The sequence below is a fragment of the Macaca thibetana genome, chromosome 6 (genome assembly GCF_024542745.1).
Source record: "Macaca thibetana thibetana isolate TM-01 chromosome 6, ASM2454274v1, whole genome shotgun sequence".
NCBI classification, from domain to species: Eukaryota; Metazoa; Chordata; class Mammalia; order Primates; family Cercopithecidae; genus Macaca; species Macaca thibetana.
In genome coordinates, this window is record NC_065583.1 from 20,211,905 (window position 1) to 20,239,768 (window position 27,864).

At 38.1% G+C, this 27,864-nt stretch overlaps 1 protein-coding gene across 3 annotated transcripts in view; it reads left to right on the plus strand.

Annotated features, from left to right (window-relative positions):
• The window catches only part of GABRB2 (gamma-aminobutyric acid type A receptor subunit beta2), a 271,096-nt gene that overhangs the window by 86,708 nt on the left and 156,524 nt on the right, over positions 1 to 27,864 (plus strand). For all 3 annotated transcript variants that reach the window (XM_050794804.1, XM_050794805.1, XM_050794803.1), the window contains exon 5: positions 4,258 to 4,478. In XM_050794804.1, coding sequence (XP_050650761.1) covers positions 4,258 to 4,478 — 221 coding nt within the window. The remainder of the gene's footprint in view (positions 1 to 4,257; positions 4,479 to 27,864) is intronic.

Here is a 27,864-nt window from a genome sequence, read left to right on the forward strand (position 1 = left end):
GTCATTCCTAAAGAAAAAAAAAGTTTAAATTCTGTTGAGGTCCAATTTATCATTTTTTGTTTTATTGCTTATACTTTTAGGTTTGTATCTAAGAAGTCTTTGCTGAAAGTCAGAAAATTTCTTCCATTTTTCTCTTAAGGTTTTATAGTATTACACTTTACACTTAAATCGATGACACATCTGGAATTAAATTTTATATACAATGTGAAGTATGGGTCAAATTTTTAAATCTACATATCCATTTGTCTACTTGTATATGGATGTTCCATTTGATCCAAACTATTTGTTATATAATAAGATTATGCTTTCTCCAGTCTACTGTCTTTGAACATTTGTCAGAAATCAATTGAACATACTAGTGCATGGGTTTATTTCTAGACTCTTCTGTTTTAGACCCTATGTTTCTACCAATGCTAGCACACTGTTGTAATATTAGTAGGTATTTAAATCAGTATAGTAAGTCCTGATATCAGATTGCGTGAGTCTTCCAGCATTGTTTTTCCCTTTCAAAATTGTTTTAGCTATTCTCTTTCATATATATAAAGATATATATGTATTTTTTATATAAAATATATATGTATAAATTTTTGGAATCACCTTGCCAACATCTACAAAAAAATCCTGATAGGATTTGAAATGAAATGAATAGCATTTAAGATGAAACGAAATAGCATTTTATCTGTAGGCCAATTTAGGGAGTATCGACATCTTAACAATATTCAATCTGTGAGTCCAGAAACATCTCTCTCTGTTTATTGAGGTCTTTATACTTTTAGCTGCGGGTGTGTGTGTGTGTGTGTGTGTGTGTGTGTACGCTACTTTAAGGAGTACAAAAGGAAGAAGAAAAATAATCAAGAAACTCACTCTTATAGTAGTATTTCTCACATTTTGATTATTTCCTCAGTCTTTCCACTTTGCATAGTCATCAGGTAGTTGCGATTTTATTTCTTCCAGAATTTTTAGTTGTAATTCGTCAGAGAAATTACCTGCAATGGGTTTACTTTATCTTGTTTGGTATTGAAAATCAATTGGCTTTAGTTTTAATTATATCAATCCTTCTCGGGTGGTGATGACATGGATCAAGGAGCACCCAGAAGTGGTTTATTTGGGGGTTTTCAGTGTGAATAAACCAACTGTGAAACAAGTTCCCAAAGGTGGAGTTGTCAAATGTGAAGGATAGCCTTGCAATATTAAAGTACAAAGGATTTATCTCGGGTGACTAGGAGCCTAGGGGAAAGGGTAGAAGACAGGACCACGCTTTCTTTTTATGTGCACTAACACTGAGTTAGAATCAGGAGCTTCTTCCTTTCTTGACAGTGTCATGATGTGTATTTGAAAATAAATGAAATCAAAATTGATGTGACAGTTTGCAGAATCACCAGGGCCTGTCTGGGAGCATTTTTTAGCAGGCACTGCCTTGCTGACAAATAACAGAAGTAAGCATGTAATGCAGAGTCTCACAATCTTACCATTTATTTAGTTCAAAAGATAAGATAATGTCCTGTGTCCAAACACATCTCAGCTGATTGATAAACTTCAGCACCTTCCAAACAGTATTATTTCTCCTAACTTGCAAGAGGGCTTATGAAAGAAGTGTAAGTAGCTTTCTCTTCTTGTAGTGATAATAGTCTATTTTCCCATTTCAAGAATTGGAAATCAGTAAATGTATTCTTTCCAGCACAGTCTTAATTGCATGGTTTATTTTTTATGTCCTATTTTTAGGTTATTTGTAACATAGGAACACACAAAAATATGTATCTGATCCTTTTTCTGTTTTCTAGTTATATAATCCATGAATCTTCATCTTGCTTTTATTATAAACTAACATGCTCCTCTAGAGATCTTCAAACTAATTCTTCACTAAAGCACGGTGCTGCAGAACAGTCCAGAATGCTAACTAAAGTAATCCACTAAAGCAAATTTCACCAACAACTATTTGATACACATTTAGGATATTAATATGTCTTTTGTTAGGATAGAAGTTTGTTTGTAAAATTGGAAGGTCCTACCCTGATTTCTGAGTAAGGTCAAAATGTGTGTGTTTTCTAAGCCTCAGAAAATATTTAAATGTTTTTTACAATGAGTTACGTTGTTCCTATGAAAACCGTTTGGTGTTAGAGCAGATAATATGAGTCATATTTCAAAATGATATAACCAAATTAAGATGTATAAATCTCAACAAACGTTAGAAAAATGCAAGATTTTACTGAATTTTAAGTGTGTGTCTTATACACAAAACTATGCAGATTTGGACAGAAATCCACTAGGCATAGCTTACTGGACATATATTCTTTCATTCACTCGTTATTTGAGCCCTTGGCACTGCTCTAGCCTCTCAGGTTGCAGAGATAATTAATACATGACTCTAGTTTTTTAAAAACCCTCAAGTAGGGCATTGTGAACTGATTTTAAAATAGAATTGTAATTATGCTTTTCAAATGAATATTTGGACCTTCACTTAGTCATTCAGATGAGGGTGAGAGAGCAATTACATTGTACCCATAGGCTTCTAATGGATAAAATATGTCACTTATAAATGCTTCATTCATAGAATATAGCTTTTTGTAGTTTACAAATTGCATTTGAGTTGTACATTTAATTTTCATAATAACCTTCTGATTAGATCAGGAGTGTGTTAAAAGCCCCATTTATATTTAGTGGAACTGAAACTAAAAGAAGTTGTGTGTATTTACCTCCTAGAAACAGAATTGAGAAATGGTAGAACTGGAACTCCAAGAGCACTGGTCACATTACAGCAGCAGGCAGCCCACTGTGTCTAAAAGTTGTAGCCCAGCCTATTTGTCCATAATGTTGGGATTAAAATTCTCGTGATAAACTGACTGAATTCATTTTGTTTAGATAGCTGAGAAGCTTACATTATCCTCAGTGTACATGTCACCTTTTCTGGAAAGCCCACCTTGATTAGACTAGACTGATTAGGATTCTCACTTACAAACTCTCGCAATTACCACCATAATAAGTTACCCGCTTTGTAACAATCTATTTTAAATAAGCATACCCTTCTAAAATTTCATGGGGCTAATTGTCTTGACTGCTGTGTTTCTACTCTCCCTATGTATCACCGGCTCAAATGAGCAGGTCTTACTGATTCTTCAAACATGCCAGGCCTGTCTATTTATCGTAGGGCCTCTACAGAGTCCCCTCTGCTTGGCATGTTCTTTTCCTAAGAGCCAGTGGTTTGGGCTCCTTCTCTGCTCTCTGCACAATACCAACTCCCAAGAAAAGCTTTTTGTCACCATTCTAGTTAGATATTTTGCACCTCGATTTATGTGCTTCATAAAATGTAGCATTATTTGACATGATTCTGTTGATCTATCTATGCTTTGTTTTTAAATTCCCTGAGAGCAGGCATTTAATCTGTCTTGTTTACCACTTTCTTCTCAGCACCTCAATGGTTCCTGTCAACTACTGTATACAAATTATATATTTAATGAATGAATGAATGGAAGAATGAATTGATGAATTCTTAGGTTTGGATGTGCTAGTTGATTTTGTTAGTACACGTAGAAACAAATACATAACTATTTTTAAAATTGTGTTTATATCTCACCTAAAAGAGTCCTGTGTACTCCACTTTGGAAAGCACAAATTAATCATTAGGTAATTATTCCTTAATATCTTTCTTCCTTGGAAATATATCATAAATTTCATGTGAATATATTCTCTTCACTTCTGTATTCATAGTGCCCACCACTGTGCCTGGCCCATGCCAGGTACTGGGTAAGAATGGGTTTAATAAATTAGTATTTGCCTATATATGTGAATAGTATATGTTTGTACTGTGTGGCCATACACACACACACACACACACACATACATATATAAATTTGTTTTCTTGGCCAGATGTGGTGGCTTATGCCTGTAATCCCAGCATTTTGGGAGGTTGGGGTGGCCAGATCACCTGAGGTCAAGAGTTCGAGACCAGCCTGTCCAACATGGTGAAATCCTGTCTCTACTAAAAACACAAAAAAATAGCTGGGCGTGGTGGCACACACCTGTAATCTCAGCTACTTGGGAGGCTGAGGCAGGAGAATTGCTTGAACCCAGGAGAGGGAGGCTGCATTAAGCCAAGATCGCACCAGTGCAGTCCAGCCTGGGTGACAGAGTGAGACCCTGTATCAAAAAAATAAAACAAAATTAAAAATAAATTTATTTTCTTATTAATACGGAGATGTTTGCTTATCCCCCAGATCTGTTTGGGTGTAAACTAACCATGTTTTTTTCTCACATTTACAGGATTATACCTTGACAATGTATTTTCAACAAGCCTGGAGAGATAAGAGGCTGTCCTATAATGTAATACCTTTAAACTTGACTCTGGACAACAGAGTGGCAGACCAGCTCTGGGTGCCTGATACCTATTTCCTGAACGATAAGAAGTCATTTGTGCACGGAGTGACTGTTAAGAACCGCATGATCCGCCTGCATCCTGATGGCACCGTCCTTTATGGACTCAGGTCTGTTGTCCCCAATTCAAAATATAACTTTTGCTGAACAAAATAGCTGTCACTTTTCATTGGATGGAAGTATTGTGCTATTTTCCTTACTCTTTCTTCAGTTCTACTAAGAAACAGCTAAGCCTCCTATCCACTAGACATTCAAGAGCTTAAGGTAGCATGCTTACAAAGGGACTTAACTCCAACTAAGACTGCGCTTTTCTGAATTATCTTCCAATATCAGCTGCTGATCCTAAAGCTGCTTTCTTTAAGGAGTAGGGATAAACAATATCAAAATAGCTGAGACACAGGGCTTCTTTAAAATGCAAAAAACATGGTGAATGCCAAGTAATTGTTTGAATGTGGGAGACGCTGTGTTTTAGAAATTGCTTCTGAGCTGCCTGAACGGGATCATGCCCCTCTGATGATGAGAAAGCTTATTGTGACCTCTTACCTTCCAAGGAGCAATCAGACTTGCAAATAAATAAAGTAGTCATCTCATGTTTATTGATAGGAAATTTATACTCAAATATCCCTCTATGTCAGGAGATACTTGTGATACTCTGATATTTGGGTGAGGATAATTTGTAGAATAAGATCGCTTTTCTTTTAAAGTTTATTCTGTACTGAAAGCATGTTTTCATATTAAAAGATGGTTTTCTAGAAAAAAAAAGGAAAAAATACAACTTTTTCTGAAAACACTATAATATAAAGAATTCTCTTCATTAGAGTGGAAGAAATTCTAAACTCACATTTTCAGTTGCATAATTTATTCTGTGTTACATGAATATGTGGTTACCTTCTCATAATGGTGATAATAATAACATTAATATTCATTTATTGAACCCTTGCTATGGGTCAGACATTGAGCTAAGTGCTTTCATGCGTTATTCTAGTAAACCCTTACAACAACCTCATACATTAGGAACTGCTATTGTCTTTATTTTCAAATGAAGAAACAGAGGCTGATGCAATTTGCCAAAGATTGCAAAGAAAGTAATCTCTGGAGAGAGTACATGAACCCTGTTCCAAGTTCAGAGCCAGAGCCCTCAACGGGATGCCTCCAATCCCACATATTTCTTGTCTATTCTATCTCATTTTTATTTTCTGCTATATTCAGTACTCTTGACTGATACATCATCTCAGATCCTAAGATTCAGCTCTTTTGTTTATGACATTTGTAGAGAAAAAGGCATTTGGCCTTCAAGGGAGGGAGGGATGAGAAAGGCAGAACGAGAGCACATTTGTACTCCCTGGCAAGCACTGGTGGTAGAGAAATGAGTTAGATACAGGCACTGCTCACATACATGCCTCAGAAAAGAAGGAAATAGAGAGAGAATGTAAGTTGACTGGTAAAGTTTGAAAAGATTCTACTGAAGTGGTGGACTTCGAAAGTACTAATGGAAAGAATTGTGTTCAACAGATACATGATACTAAAATTATTACTTGGAATCAACTACAAAACATACCGTATCAGAGAGGCCTTGATGAGAGGGTGACCATGTGTGCAGTGGAGAACAGGGAATGAAAGAAGGTTGTAGTTTAACATTTTTAAAAAGTTAAGCATGGAGGGAGGTAAGAATCTAGAAGAAGGCAGGAGACTTAGAAATGATAAGTTACCCAGAGCAGACCCAGAGCTGGATGCATTTTGTCCATCATATCACTTCATCTTCACAAGAATAATGCAAAAATCACCCTGTGCTCTTCCTGTTTCTCCAGAATACCTATTTTTAGGGCACAGGACGTGTCATATTCTCCTTTGTATACCCAATACTGACTAAGCACTAAGCACCTACACTGTAAATAGCAATGCAGTAAAGGTTGAGGATGAATTCATAAATGCATGTAGGCAAAGTTGAGTGGACAGGAAAATCAACAATCAGAATGCCTTTAGAATCGAGAGGAAAAGGGGGCCAGGCACGGTGGCTCACGCCTGTATTTCCCAGAACTTTGGGAGGCCGAAGCGGGCAGATCACAAGGTCAGGAGATTGAGACCATCCTGACTAACACGGTGAAACCCCGTCTCTACTAAAAATACAAAAAAATTAGCCAGGCATGGTGGCAGGGGTCTGTAGTCCCAGAAACTCGAGAGGCTGAAGCAGGAGAATGGCGTGAACCCGGGAGGAGGAGCTTGCAGTGAGCCGAGATCGCGCCACTGCACTCCAGTCTGGGCGACAGAGTGAGACTCCGTCTCAAAAAAAAAAAAAAAAAAAAAAAAGAATTGAGAGGGAAAAAGGGTAAATCAATATTATAGATGATGAATTGGTTCTTTATATCATTAAGTCATTAATCAAACAAAACTGATGACAAGTTATTCTTATCATTAAGATCACCTGGACACTATTGCTGTACCTTTAACTCATGACATTGGGAAATCATCATTCTCCCATTCCCACTTCCATCAAAGGCTATAAAAAAATATGCAGGCTCCTGAACACGTCTAACATGCATAGAATTAACGCTTCCCCAAGGAGAGGACTCATGAATGGTGATTGTTCTCTCAGCTGTATTGTCAATTGTGAAGGGGAGATTAATAAGAACATTCATCAGAAATATATAGATGTCCCGTTCCAGTTTTAATGGGCAAATAGTAGAACAATTTGTTCCTTAGAGAGAAATTTAATGCATATCAGATCTTTCTCAACTCAAGGAGGTTCATTTGCAATAGATAAGTAAAAGGAATTCAGTTAAAGTTAGCTATTTTTCTATTTAATTTCTAGCTCTATTTTATATAGTGCTAAAATATATTATTCTATTGTTACAGTTGATTCTACAATTCTTAGCCCCTCCTGCTACTTACCCACCCCCAGCCAGTAATTTTCTATTGCTGATAATGTAGTAAGAAGTTTATTTTGTGTCTGTATTCCATAGGGCTGCATTGAAACGACACTTAAAATAGTAATAATATTAATAATATTAGTATCGGTAGCTAGTACTCATTAAGAGACTTAGCATGTACTTGTCACTGTTACACAGAACTTTGTAAAGAAGTTACACAGAACTTTGCATATATTATCTTATTAATATTAACTTTAGCCCTGCAAAATGGGTACTATCATTTTCTCCATCTTACATGAAGAAATGAAGAAAGTTGCTGACAAAATTACACAGCTGCTATGCAGAAGAGCTTAGTTATCTGAAGGCAAAGACGTTGATCTTCACTATTCTGTCCTGCTTCTTAGGTACTGGCAAGATGGAAATAAAGAATAGTAGGAATCACCTGAGAGCATACAGGGAACAAAAAAGATAAAAAAGTGTTTAGATGGAAACAACTTTTATTAGTCCATAAGTACAGGCTTTATTCTGGATTCATAAAAATAAGGCCCTAGTGAACAACCTGCCTGAGTCTTCTGTGAAAGGTGCATTATTCAGTCCTGTGGTTCACACCGGTTCCAGTTTAGTAGGGAATTTTGCTGTTAGGATTTCTGAGGCACAGGCAAGATCTTTGTAAAGAATTTGGCACTGGTAAAGTTTACTAGTCTGGGTAAGATGTATTGAAGGGCAACCACGTAGACCTGGATATGGGAAGCTGGCACAGGAAAAACTTTAAATATCAAGGCAGTGACCAAGAAATTGGGTAGAACTAAGCCTGTAAGCTAAATGTCTTGTGAGTTTAAGGCAAAATTTAAGGGCTTAAACTTCTTTCCCATTAAGACAAATGAAGATTGGTGGGGAAGGTTAAAGGAAGGACCGTCATTTACACCATCTGAGTAAGCTTCTTTCATAGGATTTTCTTCAGTGAAATCTTCAGATATTAAAACATAATAAAGATAGAGAAAGCAGTATTGCAAAATATCAATGCTTATTGAATTTAATGGTAGGTATGTAAGTGTTCATTGTGTTGTTTTTTCAACTTGTCTGTTTGAATGTTTTCATAATAAAATTTGGGGCTGGGCATGGTGGCCCATGCCTGCAATGTCAGCACTTTGGGAGGCTGAGGTGGGCAGATTGCTTGACCTCAGGAGTTCAGGACCAGCCTGGGCAAAATAGCAAAACTCTGTCTCTACAAAACATATAAAAATTAGCTGGGCATGGTGGCATGTGCCTGTAGTGCCTGCCTCTCTGGAGGAGGCTGAGGTGGGAGGATGGCTTGAGCCCAGGAGGTGGATGTTGCAATGAGCGTATTTATACCACTGCACTCCAGCCTGGATGACAGAGCCATACCCTGTCTCAAAACACAAAAAAAATGGAGAACAAAATTTCATGTTTCAGAGGCCTCGGGACCTTTGGTTCTATTATCTGGGAAATACCACTCAACATTTACAAGGTCTGCAGTCATGGGATGATAGTTCCCATCTCTCATGTGTAGCAAATCTTCTATGAACACATCCTTTTAGTACCTGTGTCAGAAGAGGGGGTCGTCTCATCTCAGAGGATGTGTGGCTCAGTGGGTGAGATCCATGATCCATGATCACGGATAGCCAGGCTAAGCCATTATCCAGAGAGCGGTGCTCAAAGCTCTTCAACCAGAACCTTGCTACCACTCTTGTCAAATTTTCATTCTGCAGAAGCATGCCCACTGCTTCTGATGGCGCACAACATGAACTCTAAGTCTGCTCATGCTCATATTTTGTGCTTGGTGAGCAAGAAATTTAAGCATGCACACCAGCTGCTCAACAAACTTGCATTAAGGTACAGTGGTCTTGGGGATTTCAGGAGATGAGATGAGGATTTAGAAATACGGACCCTTTTTTATGGACTAAGTTCTAACCGTTTTCATTCTGATTGGATCTCTGTTTTCCCATCTCTAAAAGCACAGGATTGCAGCATACCCTAGTTATTCCACTGCTTTTCAGTATGAAAATCATTCCAGGGGCTCTGAGAACAGATTTCTAATGCTATGCAGATAGATAAATGGACCCAAATGGGGAATCCAACCAATTTCCTTAACAAAGAATAATGATAATGGAAGTTGGGTTTTAATTTGGACTTTTGTCAGTGGCTTCTCATTGAACCTTAAGCATATTTCCAGGTTTTATTGTCGTCATTCATAGGAAGATGGGTGAATTAGATGCTATCAATATTTTCACTACCCAGTCATTATGTGAGTCAATGATTAATCAATGTAAATTAATGTATAATCTATGAGAATAAAAAATGAAATCATATAGTTGGAGTAGCACAGTAACTGGTGGATAGTAAGTGCTCAGTACCTCTTAATATTTAATAAATAAATGGAAGCATGGATGGGAAATTATATAATTTTACCCTAGTTATCTTTTCATTGTTCTGTGAAGTAAGACACTAGTTTCTTTGTGTAGAATAAAAAGAGTGGGACTGAGCAAGCACATTGAAAGGAATGGGAAAGGCCTAGGCCAGGCATGCCTAGAATGCAAAGAAAACTGCTGAAGAAAATTCAAAGGACTGTCAAACAGTGTTGAGGACACAAACTTATAGTGGAGCCAGGTACCTCCAGCCATTGCATTTGACAGCTTGAGATCACGACTAAGGAAATTAGATGCCTGGCATGGGACCCAGGTGATGACAACTCTTAAATAAGACCCCCAATCCCCAAGCCAGGTGCCTCAGTTGTAGCATGCCTTCAATAATTTTCATTTAATAACGTGTTGTATGGTTCTCCCTAAACCCAGTCTCTCCTTTTCGTCTCATCATGTCTTATCACTCTTCCGTTTTCTCAACTTTATTTGAAGAGCTTCAGGAATAATTAAGTTATAAATAGTGCTTTTTTTTTTATTTTTATTATTATTTTTTTGTGTGTGTGAATCTCACTCTGTCTCCAAGGCTGGAGAGCAGTGGTGCAATCTCGGCTCAGTGCAACCTCTGCCTCCCATGTTCAAGCAATTTTCCTGCCCCAGCCTCCTGAGTAACTAGGATTACAGGTGCTCGCTGCCACATCTGGCTAATTATTTGTATTTTTAGTAGAGACGGGGTTTCAACATGTTGGCCAGGCAGGTCTTCAACTCCTGACATCAAATGATCTGCCCACCTCGACCTCCCAATGTGCTAGGATTACAGGCATGAGCCACTATGCTTGGCCAAGTGCTTTTTTCTAAAAAAAGACTTAAAATGGCAGTTTGTGATCAAAGAATATTGAAAGCCTTGAATACAAAATTCTCACTGTCTCAGTTGATTTGGGCTGCTATAATAAAATACCATAAACTGGGAGGCTTTGTAAACAGCAGAAACTTATTTCTCACAGTTCTGCAGCCTGGGAAGTGCAAAATGAAGTCACTAGCAGATTTGGTGTCTGATGAGGTCCTGTTTCCTTATTCATAGATGATACCTTCTCACTGTGTCCTCACCAGGTGAAAGCGGCAGAACAAACTATGGGCACCAATCCTGTTAGAGCCTGCCCTCAGGACCTAATCATTTCCCCAAAGGCTCTACCTCCCACTACCATTACATTGGAAATTAGGTTCAACTCATGAATTTGTGGGACACAGACATTCACAATATACCACTCACCTTCACTCTTGGTCACTGTTGATAACTCAGGACAATCCGATTATAAAATTAAATACATCCTGTAATTTACCAAACTATTTAGAGATTTCCATCAAGAGATATGGCTAGATGTGAAGAAGAATGTTTTCTTGGGAGTGGGTTAGCTGTAGACGTGATAACAAAAGACGTTCCGGTTGACTAGGCAGAAAAAATCCTATCAATTTAAAAAGCAGATATTTAAAGCAGACTGAAATATACTCTATTCCAAAATAACATTGGCCCAATTAGATCATTTTCAGAATAGTTTAAAGAAAAATGATATAGAAAATATAGAATTTTTGTGTGAGTGTGAGACAGTGTCTCACTCTGTCACCCAGGCTAAAGCACAGTAATGCAATCTCGACTTGCAGCAACCTCCGCTTCCCAGGTGCAAGTAATTCTCCCACCTCAGCCTCCTGGGTAGCTGGATCTACAGGCACGTGCCATCACACTTGGGTATTTCTTGTATCATTTTTGTAGAGGTGGGGTTTCTCCTTGTTGCTCAGGCTGTTCTTGAACTCCTGGGCTCAAGCCATCCACCTGCCTTGGCCTCCCAAAGTGCTAGGATTGCAGGTCTGAGCCTCTGTGCTTGGCCTGGAATTTTTTTAAAATAATTATTTTAGGTTCAGGAGGTACAAGTGCAGGTTTGTATACTTGAGGTATTTTGCATAATGCTGGGATTTGGGCTTCTGTGGAGCCCATCACTCAAATATTAAATAGGAAGCAGAATTCTATCAGTGAACTCAGCTGAAGCTCAAGCAGGTAAAAATCAGATTTAATCTGGTGTTGACATGCTCATCGTAAAGAAGGTCACATAGATATAATTCAGACTATTATTCACTTAAAATAGGATATTTATTGGGTTTCAAAAACTAATGAATAATTACAATGGACAAGAAATCAGAAGACCTGCATTCTTGTCCAAAATTAACGATTCTTCTGATCACTCATTTAAATGATTGCTAAATGTTTATTCTAGCTCCCCAAAGCCCATTAATTCTGTGACTTTGCTAGCGTATGACATATCCTTTTAGCACTTCCATCTCATTATGCATAAAACAGTATTTAAAATATTTCAATTGCTCAAGAAACTATTTATCTCCTTGAAGAAAACCCTGATTTATTAAGCAATCGAAAACATCATAACATTCAGGTACACAAAAGAGCAGTCAACTTGAATTATCAATTGATGTCATCTTTTTGTGAGCATAACAGTGCGCATTTTCATTTAAACTTAGAATCTAAATCTAAATTGGCTCTATTTATTTATGCCAAGTCATTAATATTACATCATACTTTATCACATTGAAAACTATTCAACAAACACAGTAAAATACTTGTTGAATCATGAAATAATACATGTTTCTTATTGACTATTTAGAAAATATAGTTCTTATGAAAATAAAATTACTCCAATCCTACCACACAGAAATAACCACCACCTTGGTCTTGCTGTATATGCCTTTCAAGTATTTTTCTTTTAAAAAAGTATATATGGCCGGGCGCGGTGGCTCAAGCCTGTAATCCCAGCACTTTGGGAGGCCGAGGCGGGCGGATCACAAGGTCAGGAGATCGAGACCACAGTGAAACCCCGTCTCTACTAAAAATACAAAAAATTAGCCGGGCGCGGTGGCGGGCGCCTGTAGTCCCAGCTACTCAGGAGGCTGAGGCAGGAGAATGGCGTGAACCCAGGAGGCGGAGCTTGCAGTGAGCCGAGATCGCGCCACTGCACTCCAGCCTGGGCAACAGCGTGAGACTCCGTCTCAAAAAAAAAAAAATAAATGAAATAAAAATAAAAAATAAAAAAGTATATATATATAGTTTATTATGAAAACATTCATCTTATATATACAATTCTGTATCTTTTAAAATTAACAATGAATGTGTAGTAAGCATGTTTGTCACGTCAATAAAACCCTCCTCACCATCATTCTTCAACCATGATAGGACATTTAAAATATATTTCTTGATCCAATATAGGATATGGCTTATGGTTTTGACGTAAGCTGAAATATTTGGTTGTGGCTGCCAAATGCAGGACTATTATTTAAAATTTACTTTGTATTTTAATGAGAAATAGGCAAAATTATTTGTGACACATTTATAATCTTATAGTTGTACGGTTGTAATTTGTAGTCTCGTTAGTTGATGAAGTAGCTCAGGGTATATACTCCTACCAATTTTATTAGGACAGTTCTTATGGAAGGAATGCCTTTCTTATGTTCTCAGTTGTAGCTGACCCAACTAAAAATCATTTTTTGTCTTTTTGCATAAGGGAGGAGGCCTTAATTTCACATGAGTACACACCTCCCATGTGGAACATTAGGTCAGAAACTTGTCACTTCTGATTAAATGTTCACATTCTTAAAGAAAGATTCAGCAGGAAGCAGAAGGTAATTCAACCACCTCCTGCTTTGTATGTTCTGTCATAGGGAAATGGCAAAGGATAATGTTAGTCTGTAATGAATTTAGACAGGCAGGATTTTATTAATGTTATCGTCTTCCTCTACCCTGAAAGTTTTACCACAGGATGACTGAGTAGTCATCTCACACTGAAATATATTTTATCAAACTTTAATATATCAATTTTTAACTTGGATTTCCTAATTCATTTTCATAGAGATATTGAGTGACTATATTTTGTCAAGCAGAACAAAAGAGATTTCATTAAGAATATAAGTCCTTCTGGCCAGAATGTGAGAACCTATTGTCTAAATTTTCCCAGTCTTCAAAGCACCTGTCTCTACCTGTATGTGAAAAAAATGCATATGATGAACTGTTACAGAATGCAACCTCTTTAACGAGTTGCAATTACTTTTTTAAAAAAGATCTTCTCCATAATTGTCCTATAAGATTAAAAATAAATATATTTAGAATTAATTTCTGATATATTCAAGTTCACTTCCTTTTTTTTTATAGCAAGGGAAAGGGAGGTTCAGAGTGGGAAGTAATTGTGTCTAACATCCTAGAGACAAAGGCAAACCACAGAGCAGAATCCCAAACTCCTAACTCTTAGCCCAGGGCTTGTTATTATTGTTGCTACTGCTACTGCTGCAGTTATTTAGTTACTTGGAATCGTCCTTGTCTGAGTGATGTTAGATAATCATTTAAATCCAAGTCAACAATAGCAGGATCAGAAATGCATCATTCTTCAGCCTTAGAAATGGAGAGACTTGTATTCAGCAACCCTAGGACATAATCCAGGGCTCATTTTGTTGCAATCTTTTACTAGATTTTTAAATAAAAAACACTTAAAGAGGAAAAGCAAGTTTGTCTCTTTTCTTTTTTTACTAAAATATTTCTGACCCATCATTTTTCTGGTAGCCAGTGGATCTCCTTGACTGTTGGCTACACGGGTCCGTAGTTGTTCTCACATCTGTCGATTTCAGTGGAATGAAAGTCGGCTGTGGCAGCACTGAAACCAAAGTTGTGGAGGGGATTGCTGCAGGAATGAGCAATGGTTGGAGACTCCAGAGGTTTTGAAGTAGGGAAGAAGTCAGCTGCGCTTCCAAGAAAGGTAGGGATTTTATATTGCAGGCCTGAAGAATGTACAGTAGTGTTATTGAAGTAGACCTTGTCTGCAAAGAGGAGAATTATTGAAATCCATTGAGGACATTTTATTAATGGGCTTTTGAAAATATCTATATATAGCATTGTTATACATAGTACATTCAAAGGTAGTACTTGCATATTCCTGATTTCATTAGGAGTGAACCCTCTGAGTCACCAGAATACTGTTAACATGGAAAGAAGCCAGGTCTTCATTTTATCCTATTTTTTTTTTTTTTGAGCAAAGTATTTCCCAGTAGATGTTTAAAATTGTTGCTGCGTGTGTGTGTGTGTGTGTGTGTGTGTGTGTATCTTCATTTGTAGGTATAGGTGTATATATATCTATATGTCTGTAGATATGTTTGTATATATATGTGTGTCTATGTGTATTTGTAGTACACACACCCATAAGGGCACGGTTTTGTCATTTGTCTAACTTTTAGATTGAAAAACAATAATCGGCCGGTCACGGTGGCTCAAGCCTGTAATCCCAGCACTTTGGGAGGCCGAGACGGGCGGATCCCGAGGTCAGGAGATCGAGACCATCCTGGCTAACACGGTGAAACCCCGTCTCCACTAAAAAACACAAAAAACTAGCCGGGCGAGGTGGCGGGCCCCTGTAGTCCTAGCTACTCGGGGGGCTGAGGCAGGAGAATGGCGTAAACCCTGGAGGCGGATCTTGCAGTGAGCTGAGATCGGGCCACTGCACTCCAGCCTGGGCGACAGAGCGAGACTCGGTCTCAAAAAAAAAAAAAAAACAGAAGAGACTTCCAAAATTCTTGAAGTAATGCAGATTGTTCTCAGCGTTGGTTTAATGATTAAGTTTTCTCTGATTACATTTGGAGTAACTTTTGCATCACTTTGATTTCATGAAATCAGTGAATTTTGTTGGCAGCTTTTGCTGGCACCTTACTTGGCAAATGGGAAAAATACAGAGTTAGACTAGTATAATGAGTTCACTTAAAGCAGAGTTTTAATTAGATAAAGACATTCAAAGCAAATGCAAATGAATACTTGAATCAGTGGTTGTAGTAGTACCTTTACTGGGTACTTTTATATGTCGAGCCCTGAATTATCTCATTTACATCAAAGAAGTTTGTGAAGCAAGCGACTGTTATGTCCATTTTATAGTTGAGGAAACTGAGACTTTGGGGGAATAAGTAACTTGCTAATGAGTTTCAGGGCTCAGATTGAACTTAAAGCCCATAATCTCAGTCACTTCCTCAAAGTCTGAAAGAATGCAATCTTCGTCCAAGTAAGTGAATGCAAGACTCTTGAGAAAGCAGGTGCTGAAAGTGTTGATGGATAGAGAAGACTCAAGAGTCTAGATTTCCAAGGTCCCTTAAAAAGAGTGAGTAGTCATTCATCTCCCCTCTAGAGAGACGACTTAGTCATCATTCAGTAATGGATGAATATAACTCAATTAGTTTTAAACAACACTCCACAATGTGGACCGTTGCACTGTTTCTGGCTGGCCCATTGTTTTTCTTATAAATACAGCACATAAAGTATGTTCCTCAGGTGTAACTTAATATGATCATTCCTTTTATCTATTATTCTTAAAAGGGTTTCCCTTATGCAACTACTTACACATATAAGTTCATTTTGTTACACTTTTCTGAACGACCAAGTCCAAGTAAAAGCTACATGCAATATAGTTTGTAATTTGAGGTATAGAGGTTTTGAAAATCTGTTCTATTTCACAGTTATACAGCTATTTGTTAAGTTTCAAAAAAACTCCAGATTAGGGAAAACTGACTATTGAAAGATTAGATTACGCCTCAGTTTAATTAGCCAAAGACACAAAACTTTATTGGAAGTTAGGAGGCCACGCAAAGTGGTCTGCAGGGAAATATCTCTGCATGACTTTTAAGGCTCCCAGAGACTCTGAAGACCACCAGAGAATCATCCTGCCCACAGGTTTTCTGCTAGATTGAAGATACAGGGTCTCACTCTGGTCTGGTGTTCTCATAGTTCAGGGCAGCTTCGAACTCCTGGGCTCTAGCAAACTTCCCTCCTCAGCCTCCCGAGTAGCTGGGACTACAGGTGCACACCACTACATCTGGCTAATTTTTAAACTTTTAATACAGACAGGGTCTCACTATGTTCCCAGGCTGGTCTTGAACTCCTGTTTGCAGCGATCTTCCTGTCTCAGCCTCCCAAAGTGCTGGGATTACAGGTGTGAGCGACTATTCCTCTGTCCAAGAAATTTAATTCTTACTTTGTAACTCAGGAAGAAATTACCCAAATAACCTCTACACTTTAATTTCAAGGCTGCACAAACATCATTATCCCTTTGAGTTTCTTGATTCTACCTTGAGCATCAATAATCATTCTAAAGGGGAAATCAGAGAGTACTAAACCAATAGCTATTCTCTAACTGTCAAGCAACTAGAAAAGTACATCTTGCTACCAGAATATTGGGAAAGATCCCAAAGTACATGAAGAAAATCTACACTTATTTTCTAGAATAAGTACCAGGAGTTTCAGACTTATTTCCCATGGGGAGAAAAAAGTAGGTAGAAGCTTAAAAAATTGCACAACCTATGGAAGTTACTACCAAAAATGTTTGTTAAAAGACTTTTGGTAAATGTTTTAATCACGTGCTTTGCTAATGGATGTTAAGGGAAGATTTCTACCTCATTCCTATGTCTTTATTTTGGAGGTCACATATAAAGCAAGCCTTTCCTTGAAAAACCAAACCAGTGTAATAGGTTAATGACTCAAATCACATTCACCACATTACAAAATGCTCAAGCTATTTTACTTCTCAGAAGTAGCTCATTATCTGCACTCTTATGGACAGAATAAAAGGCAACACAATGCTAAATGGCCATAAATCCCTAGAGAAGGATGCTAATTCCATGTTGAATTGTTCCCACTAGCCATAATGGAGAAAATAATTAGGACTTTATATTTTAGCAGCTGTAACAGGCTGACAACTAAGAGAAACTATTGAAAAGACCAGGATAAAGACCAAATCTTCTGGCATAAAAATACTAGGAGGCATCTGTGCATTTTACATCATTGCATAATGAGACCAAACAACACAAAACTTAGAATAGCAGTATTGCAATGTGTTAAGAGTACGGGTTGGGGACCTGACTGCCTTGTTTCAATACCTTTAGCTGTGCTCTATCTTTCTAAGCTTCAGTTTCCTCATCAGTAAAATAGGGCTTAATTGTTCATGTCTTGTGGGATTACTCAGGGGATTAAGTTACAAAAAATGCTGATAAAGAATTTACTAAAGTGCCTGGCACATAAGTTGTTTGTAAAGATTAGTGGCTATTACTAGCATCACTGCTGGTACCAGCCTTGACCTTTTCTGTATTTTTCATCATGATGAGTGGGAGATGACTTTTTTTTTTTTTTTGCAAGAGAAAATGGTGGTGGTAAATTCTTATTATGTATCAATACTGTGCCAGGCTTTGGAGATACAGGAAGATAAATGACACATCCAGTCTCTGTGACTCAAAAACTTGGAGGCTGGTGGGAGAAGAAAATATGTAACAGATGATGAGAGGTAGGATAGGCTAAGTAAGAGCCAAAATCTGGAGTCAAAGACGTAGGGGTTGTTTTACTGGCCACGTGTCTTTTGTAAGTCAACTGACAACTCTCAATCCAAAATAATATTATCATTTAACTTACAGGAATTTGGTCAAAAGTAAATTATAAATCATTGCATTTTTAAAGAAAAGCGAACTGAAGCTTAGACAAATTCAGTAACTTGTTCAAAGGTGTACTAGTGTACATGTCAAAGATGGGGATAGGTTCCAAGTCTGACTCCAAAGTCTGTGCCTTTCATGATGATTTAATGGGTTGAATGTGAAGAAATGACCCCATGCATGCAGTTGGAAGTGGCAGAGCAGACAGGGACATACTCAGAATTCTCTTAAGAGGAATAGCTGAATGCAGTTACTCACTGTGATTACCTAAATGTTAGGAATGTCTGTACAGTGTTCCAGAAAGAAGCCAGAAAAAATAATAATAAACTCTAATTTATGTTTAATAAAACAGGCACACTCCAGGAAAGTGAATCATTGAAACTTTAATTCATTTATCCATCAATCCATCCAATCAAGTCCTGAGTGAGCACCTCTTGTCACTCTAGGTGGAGGATAGAAGGTACAGGAGTGAATAAGCTACACATAATCCTTACTCTCTAAGCTTGTACTTGGAGAAGGAAAGATATAAACTACCAGCAAAAGAGATATTTAATGATAGCTATAAGGTTTACAAATTGTGATGAATTTAATTGTGGAAGTTTAACATAATAATATGATCAAGAGTGACTGGAGGAGAAAGTGGAATCCTACTTTAGGAGGTGACATTTGAATTGAAATGTTATCACTAAAGTTTGGTATTGATGATTTTGTCAAACTCTGTGAAATACTTGAAGAGATTTATTCTGCACCAAATATGAGTTATCAGTGGCCTATGACACATCCCCTAGGAAATTTTGAGAACACATGCCCAAGGTGGGCAAACCACTACTTGGTTTGATACATTTTAGGGAAATACAAAGAATCAATTAATACCATGTAAGATGGACATTGGTTTGATCCAGAAAGGTCGGGCAGCAGGAGGCTTTCTGATAATGGATTCAAATATTTTCTGATTGGCAATTGGTTGAAAGAGTTATTATCAGTAGAAAGAATGTCTGGGTTGTGATAAGGTGTTTTCAAGACCAAGGTTTTATCATGCAGATGAAGCCTCCAGATAGCACCTTTCAGAGAGAAAATTGTAAATGTTTCTTATCAGACTTAAAGAGTCTGTTCTATTTGTAATTGCAAAAGGGAGGAGGCTGTAATGAGACATGGCCAACTCCCCATTCCCATCATGGCCTGAACTAATTTTTCAGATTAACTTTGGAATGCCCTTGCTGAGAGGCAGGGTCCATTCAGGTGGTGGCGGGGTTTGGGGGGACTTAGAATTTTATTTTTGGTTTACATTCAAAAAGCACAGATCTGAGGAATAAGTGTTCCAATTAGAAAGAATGAAAGTACAGTAGTCCTAAGGGCAGAACAGACTCATGTGCTTGCAAGAAGAGAAAACCAACTACTTTACCCAGAACTTTATGTTCCCTCTCTTTCATATCACTGCCTTTTTCATTCTTTATAACTACATGCATTATGCATTTGTTTACTACTTAAAGGCCTGTCACCACTGACAGTAGAAACCTCTGTGTTTTTTCCAGCTGTTTGTACCCCAGTATCTTGAGGAGAGTACATCCTAAAAGACACAATTTTAAAAAATTGACTGAATGGATGTATGTATGCATGAATGAGTAATTGCCATTTCTCCACAGCACTTTTCCAGTTTATCAGTCTGACTCCTGACTCTGTTTATCAGTTTGTGGGATCTGAGGTTTCTGCAGGGTTTAATCTCAAATTGATTTATTACTCTGTCAGTGAATGCAATTCATGCAAAATAGGGTCAAACAATGGATTTGCATACTGAAGTAAATTAGGGGGAGTAAAAAGAGAAACATTAAATCAAACTGATATTATTTAAAACCCAATTATCAAAGACTATTATGTTTAAATGAGGGGAAAAAATCTGATTGTCCTATCTAGTAGACAATGTGTGGTATTTCACTGTATTGGTAAGGAACCTCATTAGTAGTGAGACTGTGCTTCAGGTGATGTCAATTTCAACAACTGATAAGAAGACATTTTAAAGATAGGATCAGCAATTGTCATGAATTCAGTTTCCCAAATTATAAATTAAATGCAAATATGAGTTGACCCTGTTAAAATTTCCATTGGCATGGCATTTTCTTATGTTATGTGATCATTTGCAATCACTGCGATCTTCTCAAAGATATACAGAAATGTCAAAGTGAGGGAATTGTACTGTGGTAGAATTTAGGTGACCCATATTAGCCTCCTAGCATAGAATGAGTCGGTGAGAAAACACTTTCTAGTGAGAGCCAGGGCTTTTCAGAAACATGTCTCAGAAACTTCATTACAGCTAAGTTCAAAGGGATGTTCTCTTTTATTCATGATAATCAAATGTTATATGACTAAAATGTCATGTAAGTTTTTATTGATTGCAGAGCAGTGGTATCATATTGTTTCACTGGCATAGGGTATGTCTTTATGAAATTTGGAGTATCTTGCCTGTCCTTCAGAGGGAATGCGTGTTTCTGTGAGTGTGCATGCACGTGTGTAAGGAATGAAAGGAGAATACTATGTGGGGGAGAAAGAAAACACATTTGCTCAGAACAGTATTTTTTCCCAAATATTAAGTATGTAAGCCCATTTGACTGGAACTATAGGTTGATTTTCCCTTTGGTAAGTTAGATGTGACATGAGGATCAGTCATATGCCAGTGTAAACAAGGATTATGATATGAAAATGAGAAACATTTTTCCCACCCAAATCGGCTCTTCTTAGCTAATTTAGTGTGTGAATAAATTATATTTCTTACCGCAACACCAATATGATTCATTAAGGGTTAATTTATGGAACCTCCCTAAATTACTGTTCTACTCATTGGTCATCTCCCCTGATGATGGGTTGAGACAAACCACATGTCTGGTCCTTATTTGATAGCAGATGAAGTTACCGAGGAGGAGAAAAATGCTGTGTCCACTGCATGGGTGGCCAGGTGCTTGGCAGAGCTATGCATTGAAAAAACAGATGAGAACAACGACACAGGTGTGAAAATGAACTTTGCCTAAATTCTAAGCAGGAAAAAAACAGGTTTTAACCTGAAAGACCAAGTTCCAAATAATATGGATTATCAGACATTCTGATTTGGGGAACCTCAAACTCTGGACTCACTTATGGAGCTGAATTAAATCTGTGTCACTAAATGGGTTTTAGGTCTAATATTTATTTTATCATGAAACATCTCAGGCATCTTAGACAAGGAAGAGGCTATATCCCTGGGCCACTTTCCTTTCTTGTGATTTTGATTTTTTAGTATCCTGATCAGGCTTGTGTTTGTTCTATCATAAATGGGATCCTTGGCTCACCTTTGTTGTTTGTAGTATTTTAAAATTATGAAAAATTGTTATTGTTATTGAAATTATTGTTGTTCAGTGACAATTTTCCTTAATTACAAAAAGCTATTTTATCTTTGCAAGTTTTCAGTTTCTGTAGGCGTGAATAGAACAGAGCGTAAAATATACATATTACTAAATTTAAAATAGATCATTATTGTACTTGCTGACAACAAAGATTTGGTGGGGGAGAAGAATAGGAAGCAGGGAGGGGAGGGTGTAATTCTGTATTCTAGGTGCCATCCAGTTATTGCAGACACAATTTTATGTTCAGGAGAACATCAGGGTAAGGGCTTACCTCTGTAGATAGCATTTACTTCAAACCAGGTACTGAACGTGAATGTATTCCTTCTCTGAGCCATGACATCTCTGTGCTTCAAAATGTGGCTTTCATTTTCTTATTTTTCGCAGTGCTCTGTGGTAAAGGGAAGCAACGGAATCAAGAGAGATTTGGGGACACTAGACTTTTTGACATCTTTGGGTAGCACCATCTGCAGGAACAGATGGGGAAACATGTCACAGGGCTAGAGGGGGACTCCGAGATAAAAAAAAAAAGAGAGAGAGAGACAGAGAAATGAAAAGGGAATGAGGGAATGCAATGGCAGGGTAAAGCAGATTGAGTGTCAGTGGCTGGGAATTCTTTGCAACCTGACCCAGGTAGTGGTCACTGAATGGCTGCCATCTATGGAGTCCAGCGGTCCCCGGGATAGTGCTGCCCGGCATTACAGCAGGCATATTGCTCAGCAGTAGGAATGGGCACATACCTCTGTTTCTCTGTGCTGACAAGAGGAGATCCCTGATGCTGTCAGTTACAACTCCGCAGGGAGGACAGCATGGTTTGGTTTCCATTAAGTTTTCCATGTGGCTACAGGCCAGCAAAAGGGCTGCCTCAGTGTCCTGGTGGAAGATTCTGCACAAGAGTGGGGACCTCATCATCAATAATTTCCCCCAAGTTGACAAAAAGCATATGCTTTTGCTCATGATACTTTACTTACGTTTCTTTATTTTTTTTCATTTGTTCATATGCTCATTCAATCATTCAATTTTTATTTTATTTATTTAAAAAAGTAAATGTGTATGGGTACATAGTTGGTCTCTGTATTTATGGAACACATGAGATGTTTTGATAGAGGCATGAAATGTGAAGTAAGCACATTATGAGGAATGGGTTTTCCATCATCTCAAATATTTATCCTTTGAGTTACAAGCAATCCAATTACATTCTTTAAGTTATTTTAAAATGTACAATTAAGTCACCATTGACTATAGTCACCCTATTGTGCTATCAAATATAGGTCTTATTCATTCTTTCTATTTTTTTGTACCCAATAACCATCCCCATCTCCCTCCCCCTACCCCAGTTAGCCCCTATTACCATTCTCAGCCTCTGGTAATCAATCTCATACACTCTATGTCTATGAGTTCAATCATTTTGATTTTTAGATTACCCAAGTAAGTGAGAACATGAGATGTATGTCTTTCTCTGCATAGCTTAACTCACTTAACATAATGATCTCCAGTTCCATTCATGTTGTTGCAAATGAATGGATCTTATTCCTTTTCATGGCTGCATAGGACTCTATTGTTTATAGCTGTCACATTTTCTTTATTCATTCATCTGTTGATGGACACTTAGGTTGCTTCCAAATCTTAGCCATTGTAAACAGTGCTGCAACAAACATAGGAGTACAGAAATCTATTTGATATATGAATGTCCTCTCTTTTGGGTATATACCCAGCAGTGGGATAGCTGATCATATGGTTTTATTTTTAGTTTTTTGAGGAACCACCAAACTGTTCTCCATAGTGGTTATACTAATTTACATTCCCACTAGCCATGTACAAGGGTTCCTATTTCTTCACATCCTCATCACCATTTGTTATTGCTTGTCTTTTGGATATAAGCCATTTTAACAGGTGTGAGATGATATCTTATTGTAGTTTTGAATTGCATTTCTCTGATAATGAGTGATGTTGAGAATCTTTTTATATTCCTGTTTGTGATTTGTATGTCTTCTTATGAGAAATGTCTATTCAAATATTTTGCCAATTTTTATCAGACTGTTTCCTATAGAATTGTTTGAGCTCTTTGTATATTCCGGTTATTGATTCCTTTTCAGATAGGCAGTTTACAAATATTTTCTCTCATTCTTTGGATTGTCTCTTTACTCTGTTGAATGTACCCTTTACTGTGCAGATGCTTTTTAACTTGATGTGATCCTGTTTGTCTATTTTTGCTTTGGTTGCCTGTGCTTGTAGGTATTGCTCAAGAAATCTTTGCCCAGACCAATGTCTTGGAGATTTTCCCCAATGTTTTCTTGTAGAAATTTCATAGTTTGAAGTCTTAAAGTCTTTAATCCACTTTGATTTTATTTTTGTATATGGTGATACATAGGGGTCTAGTTTAGTCTTTTGCTTATGCGTATACAGTTTTACCAGCACCAGTTATTGAAGAGACTGTCTTTTCACCAGTGTGTGTTATAGGCACCTTTGTCAAAAAGGGGTTCACTGTAGGTGTGTGGGTTTGTTTCAGGCGCCTCTATTCTGCTCCATTTGTCCATGTGTCTGTTTCCATGCCAGTACCATGCTGTTTGGTTACTAGACTACCGTAGTATATTTGGAAGTCTAGTAATGTGATTCCTTCAGTTTTGTTCTTTTTGCTTAGAATACCTTAGAATAACTTTGACTATTCTGGGTCCTTTGTTGTATTGGGGCCTATCTCTCTGTTTGCTTCTAATAATATTTGCCTTATGTATCTGGGTGCTCCAGTATAGGGTGCATATGTATTTACAATTACTATATCCTCTTGCTAAATTGACCCCTTTATCATTATATAATAACCTTCTTTGTCTCCTGTAGTTTTGATGTTGAAATATATTTTGTTGGGTATAAGTATAGCTACTGCTACTCTGTTTTGGTTTCCATTGGCATGGAATAACTTGTTTCATTTATTTATTTTCAGTCTATGTGTGTCTTTATAGTTGAAGTGTATTTCTTGTAGGCAACAGATCAATGAGTCTTGCTTTTTCATCCATTCAGCCAGTAATGTGCTTTGATTGGAGAGTTTAGTCCATTTACATTCATGTCATTATTAATAAATAAAGACTTACTCCTACCATATTGTTATTTATTTTCTGGTTGTTTATGGTATTCTCTTCTTTATTTTCTTCCTGCCTTCCTCTTGTGAAGGTGATTTTCTCTGGATATGATTTAGTTTCTTGCTTTTTATTTTTTTGTGTATACATTGTATGTTGTTTTTGGTTTGAGGTTACCATGAGGCTTGCAAATAATATTTTATAACCCATACTTTTATGTGGTTGTCTTTATTTTGTTTTTTTCTCTACAACTTTTAATTTCTGGAGTTCATGTGCTAGATGTGCAGGTTTGTTATATAGGTAAACATGTGCTATTGTGGTTTGCTGTACAGATCAACCCGTCATCTAGGTATTAACCCCAGCATCCATTAGCTATTCTTTCTTATGCCCTCCCTTCCCCTACCCCCATCAATGGCAGGCCCACGTGTGTGTTGTTCCCCACCATATGTCCATGTATTCCCATCATATAACCCATTATTTTAACCTGATAACAACTTAACACCATTTGCATAAGCATACAAGCAGACAAGCAAAAATAAAACTAATAAAAATTCTACTCTTTAACTTTGTCCCCCTACTTTTAAACTTTTTGTTTTTTCTGTTTTTATCTTGTTGTATTGACTATGTCTTGAAAAGTTGTAGTTATTACTCTTTATTGATTCATCATTTAGCCTTTCTACTTAGGAAAAGAGAAGTTTACACACCCCAGTTACATTGTTATAATATTCTGTGCTTTTCTGTGTACTCCCTATTATCAGTGAGTTTTTTACCTTCAGGTGATTATTTGTTGCTCGTTATTGGCCTTTCTTCTGACTGAAGTACTCCTTATAACATTTCTCGTAAGACAGGGCTGGCATTGATGAAGTCCCTCAGCTTTTGTTCATCTGGGAAAGTCTTTATTTCTACTTCATGTTTAAGAGACATTGTTGTTGGATACACTATTTTAGGCTAAAAGTTATTTTGTTTCAGAACTTTAAATATGTCATGCCACTGTCTCTTGGCCTGTAAGATTTCCACTGAGAAGTCTCCTACCAGACATATTGGAGCTTCATTGTTATTTGTTTATTTTTCTCTTGATGCTTTTAGGATCATTTATTTATCCTTGACCTTTGAGAATTTGATTATTAAATGCCTTGAATTAGCCTTTTTGGGGTTAAATCTGCTTGGTGTTCTATAACCTTCTTGGACTTGGATGTTGTCTTTCTCTAAGTTTGGGAAGTTCTGTTATTATCACTTTGAATAAACTTTCCCTTCCTGTCTCTCTATCTCCTCTTTAAGGCCAATAACTCTTAGATTTGCCCTTTTTAGGCTGTTTTAGAGATCCTATAGGCATACGTCAGTGTTTTCCATTCTTTTTTCTTTTGTCTCCTCTGACTGTGTATTTTCAAAGAGCCTGTTTTCAAGCTCACTAATCTCTTCCTTTGCTTGATCCATTCTGCTACTAGGGGACTCTGATGCATTCTTCGGTATGCCGATTGCATTCTTCCACTCAATTTTTGCTTGATGCTTTTTTCATTATTTTGCTCTTTGTTAAATATATCTGATAGAGTTCTGAATTCCTTCTCTCTGTTATCTTGAACTTCTTCGAGTTTCCTCAACACAGCTATTTTGAATTCTCTGTCTGAAAGGTCACACATCTCTCCTTCTCCATGATTGGTGCCTGGTACCTTACTTCATTCATTTGGTGAGGATGCCATTTCCTGGACGGTATTCATGCCAATAGATGTTCTTTGGCATCTGGACATTGAGGAGTTAGCTATATATTGTGGTCTTCAGTGTCTGGACTTTTTTGTAGCTGTCTCTCTTGGGGAGGCTTTCCAGATATTTGAAATGATTTGCGTGTTGTGATCCAAGCTGTATGTGCTTGAAGGAGCACCCCAAGTCCAGTAATGATGTCGTTCTTGCAGATTCGTAAAGGTATCACCTTGCTCGCCTTAGACCAGATTCAGGAGAATTCTCTGGATTACCAGGCAGATAGTCTTGTTCTCTAACCTGACTTTCTCCCAAACATACAAAATCTCTTTCTCTGTTCTTAACCACCTCAAGCTGGGAGTGGAGTGATACAAACACCCCTGTTTCCCCAACCACTATGACTATGTTAGGTCAAACCTAAAGCCAGGACAACGCTAGGCCAAGGCCTGCTGTAGCCACTCCCTGGCTACTGCTTATATTCATTCAAGGCCCTAACACTCTGCAATCAGCAGGTGGCAAAGCCAGCCAGGCCTGTGTCTTTCCCTTCAGGGCAAGGAGGCCCCCAGGCCCAGAAGCGCCTTGCAGTGCTCAGGGACTGGACTCAAAAACCTTAGAAGTCTACCTGGTGTTCTATTGTGTTGCAGCTGAGCTATCACTCATACCATACGACACAGTCTTTTCTACCCTTCCCTCCCCTTATCCAACGCAGAATAGCCTCACCCTTACCCACACCATCCCAGGCTATGAGGAGTACTGCCAGACTATTGTCGTTGTTCTCCTAAGGTCCAAGGTCTCTTAAGTCAGCTTGTGGTGAATTCTGCCTGGCCTGGGACTCAACCTTCAGTGTAGTGGACTCCCCTCTGGCCCAGGGCAGGTCCAGAAATGCTGTCCAAGTGTCAGGTCCTGGAATAGGGGACCCCAAGAGCCCACTTGGTGCTCTTCTCCCCTGTGGCTGTGCTGTTACCTGAAACCAGCAAGATTCAAAGGATAACCCAAGGTCCTCAGTGTAGTACCTGGGTATCACTGCTGGTTAGTCAGGGCCCAAGGGCTCTTCAGTTAGCAAGTGATGAATGCTGCCAGGACTGGGTCCTTTCCTTCAAGGCAGGGCATTCCCTTCTGGCCAGGGTGTGTCTAGAAATGTTGTCTGAGAGCTAGGACTTGAAATGGGGGACTCATAACTCTAACCGGTGGCTGCTGTGGCTGGGCTGGTATTCAAAATGCAAGACAAAGCTCTCCCACCTCCTTCCTCTCCTCTCCTCAAGCGAAAGGAAGGGGTCTCTCTTGGAGCCACAAGCTGTGCAGCCTGGGCTTGGGTGGAGGGGTGGTGATGCCAACACTTCACTGACTGTCCCAGCTGCTGTCTCAGTATGTCACATACCCTCTCTCACTCCACTGTCTCTGGGCCTAAATCCGCCCTAGGAATGACAAAATAGTTGCAGTCCTTATGGCTTAGACTGCCTTTCAAGTTTACTTGGAGACTCAGAGTACTGTAGCCCTTGAGAGCAAGGTTTGTAGGAATTCAAGTTTGGACTGCTGGGATCCGTGATTCCTCTCTGGCTAGGGCTGGTTTAAATGCTCTCTCTGTGGGCAAGTATCAGCTGAGTTTGGTCTGGTGTTC